Raw genomic sequence first — 16105 nt, 5'->3', positions numbered from 1 at the left:
GTCATGAACAAGGATTTTGATGAGCTTGGAGGCATGGAGATGGGTCTCAAGTTATTCAAACAGGTGAAATCTAGTGAGGGTTTTTTAAGTATTGGGGTAACTAGTGCATGTTTGAGCAGGGAGGGAAAGGTGCCAGAGGAGAGGTTGAAGATGTGAGTTAGAGAGTTTAGGATAGAGCGGGAAGGTGGTCGCAGTAATCAGTGGTCTATAGTTGGGAAGATACTGAAGAGTTTAATAAAAGACCAGATGAGTTCTTGCTTACTTTACTTTTTAATATCTTTATAAATGAAATAGGGTCTGTGATTAAATTTACCATTTCAAATACCCCTATCCTCTGAATGATGCGAGTGCACCCTGTGATCACCCCTTACACCTCTATCCACTCATGTGGCTCTGAGAAGCTTATGAAGGCTCACTTATACCTGTGCTTAATCTGGTTATTAAAAAAAATCTAATCTCTGTATGTGATATCTTTCTTAGCAAGTAGAATCTGCTCTCTCTTTCACCATGGTATAGCATGAGATGAAGACACCCTTACCATCCACGCTTCTTGGTTCTTACTTTAACTACCTGTGCATCCCTGAACCTATGGAACGCCCTTGCTTATATTGGTCAAACATTATATAGTTATTGGTTGTTGTTCTTGCCATGCTTTATAATTTTGGCCTACTAGATTGACACATCTACATTTGTCATTATTTGATGAGTATACACCATATCTCTTTGTTTTTTTTTGGCTTTGATGTAAGCTTCAAAATCTGAATAAAGATACTTTAAAAAAAGTACCATTTCAGTCTTTGCAGATGACACTAAGCTATGCAGTGGAATACCATCCTTAGAGGATGTCTCAAACTTACAAGACAACTTCAATGCAACTATGTGGCAAATGAGGTTTAACCACTTCAGCTCCAGAAGGATTTACCCCCTTAATGACCAGGCCATTTTCTTCTGCGATAAGACACTGCATCGCTTTAACTGACAATTGCGTGGTCATATGACATTGTACCCAAACAAAATAATTTTTCCCACAAATAGAGCTTTCTTTTAGTGGTATTTGATCACCTCTGTGGTTTTTATTTTTTGCGTTATAAAAAATTTTGAAAATTTTCTGCTAAAATACATATCCAAAAAAAAAAAAAAAATGTACTCATCAGTTTAGGCCAATGTGTATTCTGCTACATATTTTAGGTTAAAAAAAATCACAATAAGCATATATTGATTGGTTTGCACAAAAGTTATAGTGTCTACAAAATAAGGGAAAGATTTAAGGACTTTTTAATTTTTTTAATTGTTTTTAATAATAATGGCATGGATCAGCGATTGCTAGCAGGACTGGAACATTGCGGCAGACCAATCTGACCCTAAGTGACCCTTTTTGGTGACCAGTGACACAAATGCAGTGATCAATGCTAAAAAAAAAAAGCATTAATCACTGTATAAATGTCACTGACAGGGAAGGGGTTAACACTAGGAGATGATTAAGTGCTTAACTGTGTCCTAGGGAGGTGTTTCTAACTGTGGGGGGAGTGGACTGCCTGGGAGTAGAGAGAGATTGCTCTTCCTGATCACTAGGAACAGCTGATCTCTCTCTCTCCTCCCCTGTTAGAATGGGGACCTGCCTTGTTTACATTCTGCCTCTCTTCACTGAGATCGTGGGTGACCGGTGGATATCGAGTCCCCCACGGGCCCCCGCTGCATTTGACGGGCATGGGTGCCCGCAGTACCACATGCACAGACCGATGTACAGGTACATCGGTCTGTGCAGCCAAGCCACCTTGTCGCAGTATATATGCAGAAGGCAGTCGGCAAGTGTTTAATGTCGATAACTGTAAAGGTACAGTATGTACCTGGGGGCTAAGAATATGCATGCATCATATATACTAGGGGGAGTAAAACTGGGGGAATCAATGGTGGAGAAGGATCTAGGGGTGTACTGATAGGTCATAAGCTTAATATTGGCACACAATGGCAATCAGCGGTTTCCAAAGCAAGCAAAGTCCTAAGAGAGTAATGGAAACCAGAGCGAGAGATATTATTTTGCCCCTGTACAAATCATTAGTAAGACCTAATTTGGTATATGCAGTTCAGTTGTGGGAACCAGTTCATAAAAATTATAATGGGGAATGGGAGAAAGGGCAGCGAAGGGCAACCAAACTGATATGATGCATGGAGGAGCTCAGTTGTAAGGATAGATTAGAGGAACTTAATTTATTCTCTCTTGAAGAGAGGACATTAGGGGGGAATATGATCAACATGTATAAATACATAAGTGGTCCATATAGTGAACTTAGTGTTGAGGTATTCACTTTAATTTCTTTGCAAAACACAAGGCAAAACTCTTTACATTTGGAATAAGAGATAGAATCTCCAAATATGGAAAGGCTTCTTCACAGTAAGAGCTGTGAAAATGTGCAATATACTCCCTCAAAAGCTGGTTCTGTCAGCTCAGTAGATTGCTTTAAAAAGGCCTGGATTTGTTGCCAAATGTATATAATATAACTGGTTAGTATCCATCCATCCATTTATAGGCAAAGTTAATTCAGGGAATATCCAGCGGAATCAGGAAGAATTTTTTCCCGACTTCTGGAGCAAATTGGATCATGCTTTACTTTTGTTTTTTGCCTTCCTCTGGATCAACTGTGGTTATAGGATTGTGTGTATAGCATTGTATTTTTTCCCCTTTTATTGGTTGAGCTAGATGGACTGGTATTTTTTTCAGTCAGACTAACTATGTAACTATGGTCAGCCTTGGCCAAAATGTCTTTGGGCTCCATACAATTTGATGGCCTCAGTGGAAATAGTAATAGCCATATTAATGTAAATGTTCAAACCTGCACATGTGTATATAATTGGTAGAAATAATCTTAATATTCTTATCAATGATTTTTATCTACAAATAGTTACTTCTCTTTGAAAAACTATAGATAGCTCACTAAAAGTCTTAAAGTCTTAAAACAAAACTGTGGCCAAACAGTTAAATAAACATTTCAGACACATATGTGTGACCAATCTACCTGTAAAACTATCTCCATCTAGCGGCTAGATTCTAGCCACTCCTGTGATTTAGATATCCTTGCTATACTTACATAATGAAATGGAGACCTATCACCTCATCACATCCCCTAACTCATCCTGGTACTTGGGCAATAAATCATCCGCAGCATACTAAAGAGGTTTTCACTATGCATTCCCTTCTTGTAAGCATTGGTCTGAATAAGAAAGCTCATATAAAGATAGCGAGGGTACTGGTAACATTTAAAATTATGTTTATTTAGTATATTAAAAGAGACAATTTTATATTTGTCTTGAGTTCAGCTATATAAAAAGAAATACCTGTAAGTTGTTTATATTGTTTACAATGAAATAAGATTTTGTTTATAATTGGCCAAACAGTGTCTATAAAACTTTATCTGTAATAATATTACATAGAAATCATGAAGTGTATACTGGGCTGTTCTTCCATTATGCATAGTAACGATTCTTGAGCAGGTGTGATGCAGAGCTGGAACAGATAATATGAATGCTGAAGTAGACGTTGTTTGTTAACCAGCATTTTCTATATTTTGCCTATGCATACATTCTCCAGCATTGTAGTAATTACATCAAATTTAAAACAAACAGATTGCTTGCTGCTATGGGCAAGCTGCTTCATTTACATATAAACTCTAAAGACAAATATGTTTGCGGTACCTTCACCATGAGCAAATTCTTCTGTGGACGACTAGAAGCTTAGATTTTCATAATCATCTTATTTCCAGAATAAATACATATATTGCCTTCTATTTATTTTTAAGTTTTCGTATTCTAATATATTTTTTTCTTTTTTGTCAACAAGTAATGTTCATTAAAAGTAATTTTATTTTGCTTTATTTAGAAGTACCTTACCAAATTGAACATTTGCGTTCATTATCCTAGAGTATATTCATTTAAAATGTCAGTAAATCCAAACCTTTTTTTAATGTCATTGAATAAAAAATATATTATCTAGCTGTTAGAGTAACCAATTCTTCTCACTTTTGTAAACATTAAAAATTGCCTATAAAACTACTTAAAATCCTCAAAACATTTTATGTATTCTAAATGCAGAGGCCCTGTAGAATAAAAAGATGATAGTTGCATTTTTGTACGCCACCCTATGTGATATGCGTCTGCAGTTTGCAAGTTGACTCCAGCAGGCTAAATGATGGGAATGGAGCTACTAATTTGCAAAAAAAAGCTGCAAATTTTTTTTTTCACAATAACTCGAGAAGTTTTGATTTAGGGGGACCATTAAAAACATTATACACAGCAGTGTAAGCTTTCAAGGCACATTGGCCTCAGGTAATATTGCTTAGGCTATTCTGTTTTCAATAAAAAAATAAAAAAAATAATAACATTAATGGGGACTGTTTTTGAAATAGGTCCAAGATAGTTAAAAGGAGCTTTCATAACCCTCAGGCCGCGTACACACGCGGGGACTGTTCGCTGAAACTGTCTGCTGAAACCAAGTTTCAGCGGACAGTCCGCTCGTGTGTGGGCTTTCAGCGGACAGTTTCAGCGAACAGTCCGCTGAACAAGGTTTTTCGGAAATTCCGAAAAACTGTCCGCTGAAACCTTGTTTCAGCGGACAGTCCCCGCGTGTGTAGGCTTGTTCGTCAAACAAAGTTGCGCGCATGCTCAGAAAGGATTTTCACGCCGAAAGTTATAATGCAGTGTATAGGACGTCGTATTTTTCGTCCCGTCGTACGTGCCGTTCACGTCATCGCGCACGGTTTCAGCAAACTGTTCGTCCGTCGTGTGTGGCCATGTCCGTCCATGCTAATTTTGAGCGGACTGTTTGCCGAAACTGTTTGACGGACAAAGTTGGGCGAACAGTCCCCGCGTGTGTACGCGGCCTCAGAAACTATTTAAAGCCACTATTTTTTTTTAACTTCACCTTCTACATTGATTTCAATTCAAATCTACTGCTTTCCATCACCAAAAGTTCTGCTAAATGAAACCTCTTGATTTCACTTAATCTGTAAGATAAATTATTAAAATGGATTTGAAGATTTCAGTTATAATAAAGGATTAGAAAAAATATGCAGGAAGACTCAGAAGTTATCCAATTCATATGAGTAAATACCTAAGTTCAAGATAAAGATCTGGTTAATTTCAAGGACTGTAGAACAAATGGACATATAGAGGATATACATTTTACTGATGGTTAAGGATGAGCTGAACACCCCCCCCCCCCCCCCGGTTCAGTTCGCACCAGAACCTGCGAACAGATCTAAACTTGGTGTGAACTTTAGAACCCTATTATGGGACTCGAACGTGCAAAATCTAAAGTGCTCATTTTAAAGGCTAATATGCAAGTTACTGTCCTAAAAAGTGTTTGTGGACCTGGGTCCTGCTCCAGAGGACATGTATCAATGCAAAAAAAGTTTTAAAAACAGACGTTTTTTCGGGAGCGGTGATTTTAATAATGATTAAAGTGAAACAATAAAAGTGTAATATTTCTTTAAATTTCGAACCTTGGGGGTGTGTATAGTATGCCTGTGAAGGGGCGCATGTTTCTTGTGCTTAGAACTGTCCCTGCACAAAGTGTCATTTCTGCAGGAAAAAAAGTCATTTAAAATCATTCGCTATAATGAATTGTCGGCTCCCGTGATACAGAGAACACTCATTGAAAGTCATTGATAAAAAAAAAATAGTATGGAGTTCCCCCAAATTCAATTACCAGGACCTTCAGGTCTGGTATGGATGTTAAGGGGAACCTTTTTTTTAAAAAAAATTGACGTGGGGTTCCCCCTAAAAATCCATACCAGACCCTTTATCCGAGCCCGAAACCTGGCAGGCTGCAGGAAAAGAGGGAGAGACAAGAGAGCACCCCCCTCCTGAACCATACCAGGCCACATGCCCTCAACATTGGGAGGATGCTTTGGGGTCCCCCCAAAGCACCATGTCCCCATGTTGATGAGGACAAGGCCCTCATCCCCACAACCCTGGCCGGTGGTTGTGGGGGTCTGCAGGCGGGGGGCTTATCAGAATCTGGAAGCCCCCTTTAACAAGGGGACCCCCAGAACCCGGCCCCCCTGTTTGAAATGGTAAGGGGGTACAAATGTACCCCTACCATTTCACAAAGAAAGTGTAAAAAATTGTTAAATAAGACAAACACACTTTTGAAAAAGTCCTTTATTAAAAATAAAAATAAATAAAAAAAGATTCCAGCGGTGGTAATCCACTCTTGCTATCCAGCGACGGATGATCATCTCTCTGGGGTCCAGCAATGGCTGATCTGATCCAGCGACGGGTGATCGCTCAGTCCAGCGCAGCACAGTCCATCCGTCCTCTGTCTCCACTGGCGGAGACACTGCGGGATCCCAGCAGCCTGACATTTCTTATATGAGGAGGGCGGGGCCACCCGTCACCTGACCCTGCCCCCCTCTGACACAAGGGGAAAGCCCTGCTTCCCCATTGACGTAACGGAATGGAAACCTGCGTTACAGGTTTGTGCAGGGATAGTTCTAAGCACGGGAAACATGCGCCCCTTTACAGGCATACTATACACACCCCCAGGTACAAAATTTAAAGGAATATTACTATTACTTACTTACTACAATATTCATACTTTTATTGTTTCACCTTAATCATAATTAAAATCACTGCTCCCGAAAAAATGCCAGTTTTTAAAACTTTTTTTGCATTGATACATGTCCCCTGGGGCAGGACCCAGGTCCCCAAACACTTTTTAGGACAGTAACTTGCATATTAGCCTTTAAAATTAGCACTTTAGATTTCTCCCATAGACTTGTACAGGGTGTTCCGCGGCTTTTCGAATTTGCCACGAACACCCCAAATTGTTCGCTGTTCGCCGAACAGGCAATGTTTGAGTCAAACATGAGTTCGACTCAAACCCGAAGCTCATCCCTACTGATGATTTAGAAAGGGTTTTTTATGGTAAGAGTAGTCAAACTTTGCATAGGAGGTGAGGTGTTATGATTCTAAAATCAATAACGAAATAAAAAAGATTTTAATGATTTTCTCACAAATAACCATATCCATAGTACAGCTAAATCATCTAAACATGTTATTTTGAAAAGAGCAGGGAAAAGTAAAAGCCCTAGTCAAATTTTATTTTACTTTGTCTTCTGTTTAACATTTGAGAGGTAATACTTCATCTCCTGTCCAGTAAACATAACAAGAAGTGAGAGATAGTGTATCCAAAGTAAGATAAATGCTCTATTAACTGTTACCACAACAAATATGACAATTGGAGGTTTTTGTTTCTACTTCTGTTCTGGACTGGTGAATTATCTCCACCTTTCAGTTCTGTGCCAGTGGTCACCAGCCAGGACAAATAGAGAATGTGAATCTCCCTAGGAGTGACAACAAAACTTTTAACCCCACACCACTCTATCCAAACAAAAAATAATAATATATATTTATATGCACTTTAATTAGATCAAAGGATAGCATGGTAATGTTTTTGATCCAGGAAATTGATCCCAATAAATCCCAACTATATTGTGGGGAGAGGGTGAATTTTTTTCCCCTTGGAAGCTTTATTAAACATTTTCCATCTTCACTGCTCTTTGCATTGCCTTAGGTCAGTTCTATAAGATCAAAACACACAGTTTGTGAGAACCTTTTCTCCTGGAAGTGATTGCGACTTTCTACCATAACTGTTCTGGTGGTATGTACTTAGAGAAAGCGTGTTGGAAAATGTTTACGCTACAACTTTCAAAAAAAGCAAATGAGTCAAAAACATTACTATACATTTTATATTTTATATTCTCAACCATACCGTTGCCTGTTGCACATTTGGCCTTTGAAATTCTTACAGACTTTCTGTTTGCTACAGAAATTTTCACTTAAATTTCACAGACCATCACAGACCTCTAATTGACCTTATCTGTTTTTAATCCGTTTCATCAAATTAATTGTTGATGTGTTCAAAGCCTACTGTGTGAGATAACATTTAATATTTATTTTATGCAGGGCATGATTGAATATGGCATGGCCAAAATAGTCGAACTTAAATCTTGTGAAACATTCTTAAATTGAGGCTAGAAGAATTATGTAATATCATTTCAAAATAAATAAAGCATTTTGACAGTTTTAGGCCTCTGATTAAAATATAATCATTCACTGATATGAGTGGGGATTAGAGCAGACAATTTTATTAGGAGACTTTTTCTAGCACACCAGCTGGAAAAAAATCTGATATATTTTTGCTGTCTCTAAATGAATGTGTTTCACTAGATCAGCTTTGGCTAAGCACATTGTTTGCTATTTCCAATAGCAGATGTAGTATGTTTAGAAAATGAGGGTGTGGGCTCATTAATCATATATTACATATTTAAAGCTTTAAAGAATTTTTTAAATTGTACATTTTATTAGTCTATGTCAGGTTTCCTACTGTAATATACTTAAAATAAGCCTGTATTAACCAAAATATATGGGGTGCCATTGCTGACCTTGTTAAAGGTCTAGCTTCTTGGCTTTCTTTGGCTAAGTTACTTTATAAAAATGTAGCACGTGAAATTATCACTCCTGATCTACATACCCTTTCCAGGTCAATTATTCATAAGGCCTTGAAGCCATTGAATACACAAACATGATCGCCAGGCAACTAGTATTTATAGAATTAGAGTTATGTAGCAGCAACTCATATATTTTACTCAACTCGAGGCCCAAAAACAAAAATAGAATATATTGTAGCTTACAAATCCTTAGATGTGAAGTAATTGCAGGAGCAGAATTGACCGTGCAGTGGTGGTGTGTGCAGAAGTGTGCACAGGGCAGTAGCAGGGAGTAGGGATGAGCTTCGTGTTCGAGTCGAACGAAAAAAAAAGGTGAAATATTCCTTTAAATATGGTGCCTGGGGGGTGTCTGTAGTATGCCTGTGAAGTGCCACGTGTTTCCCGTGTTTAGAACAGTCCCTGCACCAAATGACATTAAACGGAAATAACACCATTTAAAACTGCTTGCGGTTTTAATGTTATATCTGGTTCCTGCAATATGGTTGAAAATCATTGAGAAAAATGGCATGGGTAGCCCTCCCTGCCCATTACCAGCCTATTTGGGTCTTGTACGCATATTAAGGGGAACCCCGTACCCATATTAAAAAAAGGAAATGCGTGTGGCCCCCGGGCCCTATATACTCAGAACAGCAGTATACAGGCGGTGCAAACAAGACAGGGACTGTGTAGGTTTGTTGTGTTAAGTTGAATCTGTTTGTAATTTTCAACCGGTACATTTTTAAAGTGTAGCTCCAGTCAAAAAAACTATTTTTAAGCTTTTTGGAAAACATAGGGAAGGGTTATCACCCCTGTATAATTTGTTTTGTCGTCCATCTTTTTTCATCTCACTTGCTGCTGTCTCCTTGCGTTTGCAAGTAGGAGATGTTTGTAAGTTGGATGTTTGAAAGTAGGGGCCTGCCCTATATTATAGCGGTATGTACTGGGTACAGAGCACGCAGACAGCATGCACTCCTAACACTACTGACTGCAAGCTCTATTATTAACCACTTGACCACTGGGCACTTAAACACCCTTAATAACCAGACCAATTTTCAGCTTTCGGTGCGTACGTAGTGTTCTTCTGAAGAGTCCTCCCTTGGAATGCTTGAAGTACACAGGGTCTCTCCCGAACTGGAGACGGCACCCAACCACCTCCGAATCCTTCCTTTAGTTTCCCTGTCTCGGGCTAGCCAGCCCAGAGACATTAAACTCAGGTGGATCCGCACCCCAGGCCATAGCCTTCCAGGGGGCTGGTCAGGAGGACCAGGGCCATGAAGTCAGCACATCATTCTGGACCGGAACCCCCAAACCACGTGATGCCGCATCTTAAATACCCTCTCCCAGAAAGCACAGTGAGAGTGCCACTCCCACTGGGTGGCTCCAAGAGAGAGTAACTTAAGCACCTGACCAGACCATAGTTCCATGCCTGCCAGAGGAGACAGTGCCCCCTGTGGCCAGGCTGAACATCTCACAGTCCAGTCAGACTGATGCCAAGGCCCAATTTAGATAATTGTACCCAAACCAAATTGCATAGTGCGTGCTCTTCAGGAGCCCCTGCTACATATTGTACATAAGTATTGCTTCTATAAAGCCTGCTAGTTCTTTGTAGAAAAAAGGTTTAAATAATAAAGAAAAGTTATATCAAGTTACAAGTGTATTTGGCCCATTTTTTTTAAATATGTTTGATTCAGATTTCTGCAAGAATGACAGGTCTTGCTGTTTCAATGCATCAATATGAAGCTGTTTCCAGCAGTGCCACAAATGGATTTCAAAGTATTTCCAAGTCTACAGAAAAAAAAAATATATTTCTAGAAGGCCTCATTAGTAATTGCTTGGAGGCAACTTATTTAGATGTGTTCCACAAAGAAGTGAGTGCAAGACGTTTTTCATCCAGGGTGTACGGTGCTTTAAAAAGAAGGTAATTTTCTGCCTCAGTGAGAATGTTGAGACATCTGTAACAAATAACAAAACCAACCAGTGTACCTATCCACTCAGCTGCTTCTGGAAAGCACCTTGTTTCTTTTCTTCACAAGTACCATCTGATCTCAGTGTTTTCTTTTTGAATTCTTGTTTTGCTCCTCTTTACAATAAATGGCCAACACAATATAAATACATGGATTGCTGTCTTTCATTTCTATAAACTGAATAGATGAATTACCCATCCCAATCTTGCCTTCAAAAATGTAGCATTTTGTGCCTTCCAGAATTAAGCACTGTTGTTTAGGTAACATGCAAGCCCTTTTACAAGTAATGATTTTGTAAAGTGGTTGCTTCTAATTCCTTCTGTAAATATTCTACATGAATGAAAGCAGAAAACTCTTGCAGGACAGTCAGGGGGGCAGTAAGCAGATATTGGGAGATATAGGGAAATGCTAACTGTTGCACAATATCCTGTATGCAGGAATTAAAGTGGTTGTACACCCTGTACAACCACTTTTATCTACATCTAAGCCTATATTAAGGTGCTTGAAATATCTCTTAAACCTCCATTTACTAAATGATGAGTGGCTAATAGGGGTCATGCCGTGACTGGCGGCTCCCGCATGCACAAGCGATGTCACGCAACTCCGGCCAGTCACAGAGCCGGAGTTCGTGGCCCCGGAAAGGAAGAGGGGCGAAGATGGAAGCTCCCTGCTCATGGGGACAATGGTGACAGCGCAGGCTTCTGTGTCAGGTAAGTGACACATAATAAGCTACTATGCGATGCATAGTTTCCCATTACGCTTTACCGTTGCAGGGAAATAAAGCCTAAGTAAAACCCACCAGGGTTTACTTCCTATTTATTTGCTCTCTGTGGGACTATTGCCAGTCCCTTTGGAGTCCTATAGTCCCTGTCTCCTGGAGTAATATGCCCTGTGAAGTGACATTATTGGTGCATCATACAGTACTTATACATAATCTAATACTATATTATAAAACTGTGTTATTTAAGTTTCAGATAATAGAAAGATAGTAAACCTGTTCTGTAACAAACATCTTCATGTAATATACGTTTTGAATGTAATGCAAAGTGTAGAATTAAAAGCAGGGACAATTACTGTATAACACAAGACACAAACAAGTATGATATTCAATACTTAAAAATAAAGTGTTCCCTAGCTCATGATAATATTACGTTAAAGATCCAATTGAGTATAGGTGTTAAATGAAGTGCTTTAAAGCTTTGTCCAAAGTACAAATATATTAACTGTAATTACTGTTGATCACTGGACTCTAATTAAAAAGCCTATAGGACAGATGACTAAACAAATCAAGTGTTCTTTTAATTACAAATTTGTGTTCCCCTTAAGCCAAAAGACAAACATTCTGTACTACAAACTAGCAGTTATTCCTATAGAGTGGTTGGAACAGATCATTTTGGCATGTGTACTAATGTTACAGAAGTTAAGACTCACCTGTTGAATGAATACTTGCCTAGATAGTTTATTTCAGGAAACATTTATTAAAAAAAACTCCATCTATACCCCGCTGTCTCCTTCTGTCTCATGTGCACACAGAAACCTTACTACAACATTATGAACATATTAACATCAATACTGTCCCTACAAGGTCAAGCAGTAAGTTGCAGAATGCTGATAAGCACTGAACAGTGGAGAAGAACGCAAGTGCTTAATTTCCACCAAGAGTGCATATTTTTCCACTACTGAATACCAGTATAGCTGCATATATTTTAACATGTGTTAGATAACACTAATTAAATCCATATTCTTGCACCACTGGGGGCCTTTGAGACTTGAGTACACTGGCATAGATCACGTGTGTTATGAAGTATTAAAATATATAGTACTGTCAGATGTTTTTTATTGAATTGTGAGAGCCTGTATACAGTATATGTTCATACAGACATCAATAGTCTTTTTCTTTCAGCATTTTTATTATTATTTGTGGAAGTAGTGTAATGCCAGTATTACCCACTTTAAATATTGCCATACAGTCACTTTGATCCATAAAGAATAACTGTAGATCAGCACATACCATAAGCTGCCAACCAGGCAGAGAGGCACTTCCATGATGATAGCACAGCAGCTGAGAAAACGCAGAGATAATAGTATGGATGCAGGGTAAGATGCTGGATAGTTCACACAGCAGCAACAGTAGGCAGTGTGAAGGGGGGAATGCAGGTGATAGCATGGAGAGGTGAGTGAATATCTCAAAGAACAAATGGAGAGTAGTAAAGGCCAGGGTCATAACCAGTCAGATATGTAAGCCAAACAGGACTGAAAGCAGTCTGAGTCATACACAGAGAGGTGATAATGTAAGACATGAACTTGGGTCGGATCCAGAACAACACAAGGAACTATTGATAATTCTTTGAGCTAAGCAGAGAAGCCTCTTCTGAGTGAGAGGTGATACCTAGCAGCAAGGAAGCTTGCCTGACATAGGCTTGACATTGCAAATGTTTAGAACAGGTAGAATATATATTTTCCTGATAAGTTATCTTCATAGTCATCAAGTCAATTATCTTACATAGAAACCTGGTTAACCGAATATTCTATGCATAAAAACTAGTTTGCAGAAAAATGGGAGCAGGGGCTTTGGACCGATGTATCCAAATTTGAAATATTTGCCTGTAACAGAAGGCAGTTTTTTTCAGAATGCCTGGGGAGTGGTACAAAAATGAGCATCTACAGGTAACAGTGAAGCACAGTAGAGGTTCCTTGTAGGTCTGACGCTATATTTCTACATATGCCTTGGGGTATTAATAGTCTCATTGATGCTAAAAAGCATAGGCAAGCATTTATCCACCATACCGTACCATCAGGAAACTGATTCCAAACGTATTCTTCAGCAGTACAATGGCCCAAATATAAAGCCATGGTGATAAAGACCTATCTTCAGTGAAAATAATTACATGTATAACAAGTCCTGGAAGAAATGGTATGGCTCTCACAGAGCCCTCATGTCCATATTATTGAATTTGTCTGGGTTTATATAAGACGACAGAAGCAACTGAGACGATCTTAACCCACAAAAGAACTGTGTTTAGTTCTCCTAGATGTATTGATGTTGTTTTTTTAAATAAAGGGTGAACATAACAAATTTTGATTTGATTTAGGTTTTATCTTTGTATGCACTTTGTAGGTCGTTAAGTGATAAATAAAAGCTATTCATTGCATTATGTGTGAAAGTATCTCTTTTTACAGCATTTTTTCACAAGTGCCTACAACTTTTGCACAATTCTGTACATATTTATATAACTTAAAAGTAGTATAGTGTCTTGTCATATGTGCTTTATGTGCATAATTCAATTTATTGCTACCTCTGTCTGTCAGGATGTACTAATAAGAGATGGTTACAATGTTTAGGTTTTTAGAATATATAGGCTGTCAACATGATCTTCTGACATTCGACCATTACATGCTGTAAACATATGTAAAAATGTCAAATAATGGTAGTTTCCCATTTAACAGACTGTTTTGTTTACTTTCAGAAATTGCCCCAGGAATCCCAGCAATATCAGCAAGTACAACATTAGAAATAAGAAAAATCAGTGTTATGACAACGGAGAACACCTCAAAGGTTGACAAGAAAATCACTCTGGTAACTAGCAGCAGCATATGCCCTTCAGGAGAGACTGAGGAGGAAAAGGCTAAAAGACTTCTTTACTGTTCACTATGCAAAGTCGCTGTCAACTCTGCTTCACAGCTGGAGGCGCACAACAGTGGTAAGAGACTGCAATTTCCTCACTGCCTCTGTAGCCATGCAATTACCATGTAATCTAAGTAGATAGAGTCAAAGGTGACTGAAGTGTGGACAGGGAGCTGGTAGATTACATAGACTCCATTAGTTACAAATACATGCCTTCATGAAACTCTAGAGCTTAGAGTAAACATTGTAAATACAACAAAAAAGGCATGAAATAATATGTATTCATCTAAATGAATCTATAAATCACATTTACAAATTTAGATTATTTTTGATGAATACATTAATATAAATAAAAGAATCCCATACATGTAATAAAAACGGATTGGCTATACAATATATCTTCTGATCAAAAGATCAGCATGGTCTAAATATAATTTAAAGGGATGCATAGGTTGTTATATTGTATCTGTGCTATATTAATTGATTTGTATGTGTCAATGAATAACTACGAGTTATTTATTGGATTTTTCAAATTAATCTAAATTGCAAATTTTTCCTTATGCATAATGTCACCTTGATGCCCAATGTCATTCTTGTAAAGCATAATTTTTTTATAAGTTTCATAGTCACTTGTCAGGTGTTTTTTGCATTAGGGATTTTTACCTATATAGACGATCAGTTGATCTCCTAAGATATGAATTTATTTCTTGTTTTTTTTTAAATAGATGCAAGTCTATAAGGAACACAACATTTCACATTAAGCATTTACAGAAGGTAGCCAGCATCTTAAGATGTAAGCATATATCTCCCACCTCAGGATTACCAGATGGGCTATACAGCTAGAAACTTTGGCTTATTTATACAAGCATATGTACACCCACCACACACCATGTCACAATGGGCAGTGCTGCAGATTGTTCAGTGAATCACCAGGCATTGCACTGTGTGATAAAGTCAGGAGTGTGCCTAATGTCAATTGAAATGTGGATAGCAAATAATTGAGAGATTTTGTAGTAAGGGGTAGCTGCCTCCAGCTTTTGGTGTTAGATCAGTGCTACTACTATTTTATAGTTTAGTTTGTTTTACTTTGAAGAAAAAGTCCACTTGGTTAAAATAACATATATTTGCTACAGAAGCTTTTGTAAAATAATGCTTTAAACAAAAATGACCTATCCATTTCAATTTGCTCTAATTTTTAGATATCGCATCTATCCACTATAAAAAACAAAAGGTGTTGGTTCATTCGTTTTCTCAGAAGTTTGCACTGAGATGCAAGAGTTGAATCTTTCGTGAGATACTCTCAAATGCCCATTCTTTTCTAATGCAAACACTGCAGCTTTCCTCATTAGAAAGCTAAGCTTTCCTTAGGCGGCTAAAATGAAGGCAGACCTTCCTATTTAGAAATCACTCTGGAAAGGACATTGTGAAACCAAGCCCTACTTCACCAGAACAGAAAATAGTAGAAATCTGCAAAAAAGTTTGCTAAAACCTTTGCAATGTATATTCATTCCCTAAAGGAAATTATGTTTTCCACAAGACAAAAAACAGAGTTACACTTTAAAGCACTATTGTTGTTGTTTACTGTATAGCCATTTGCCTTGCTTGACTGAAAGTGAAATGGTTACATTGACAAAGATCTGCAGTCAAACAAAATGGATTTTCCTGATAACCTTTATTACAACTGATGGGTTTCTGCCTTGTCTGAGAATACAGTGGTTGCTATGTTGTAGCATTTAGTAATGGCAGATTTCCCCAGAGAAAGTCCTCAACATTATATTAGTTGGAGGAAGTGGAGAATTGTATTAAACTCCTAACCTCACCTTTAAGTAATATCTGGCCTTTTTGTTGTAAATGCTCTATGTTTAATCATCTTAAAAGGTAGAAGAACATTGCAGCTTCCAGGATCTCATACACAAGGACTTGGACAGCAATATCAAACACATCATTAATAATTCTAAATTCAGCTTGAGGCCTATTTAAGGAGTAAATTACATGTCTTCACTGCCAAAATTATTTCTTTTTACCATGCC

The 16105-nt window shown here is 38.1% G+C and overlaps 1 protein-coding gene across 3 annotated transcripts in view; it reads left to right on the top strand.

The window, feature by feature from the left end:
- Positions 1–16105, top strand: part of ZNF385D (zinc finger protein 385D) — a 506733-nt gene that overhangs the window by 441370 nt on the left and 49258 nt on the right. For all 3 annotated transcript variants that reach the window (XM_077491412.1, XM_077491413.1, XM_077491411.1), the window contains one exon: positions 13918–14151. In XM_077491412.1, coding sequence (XP_077347538.1) covers positions 13918–14151 — 234 coding nt within the window. The remainder of the gene's footprint in view (positions 1–13917; positions 14152–16105) is intronic.

Source organism: Lithobates pipiens, unplaced genomic scaffold (assembly GCF_037356315.1).
Source record: "Lithobates pipiens isolate NorthernLeopardFrog02 unplaced genomic scaffold, aLitPip1_a1.2 Scaffold_19, whole genome shotgun sequence".
In the NCBI taxonomy this organism is placed as follows: Eukaryota; Metazoa; Chordata; class Amphibia; order Anura; family Ranidae; genus Lithobates; species Lithobates pipiens.
The sequence above is the reverse complement of the archived record's forward strand: the minus strand, read 5'-3'. Positions and strand labels throughout refer to the sequence as shown.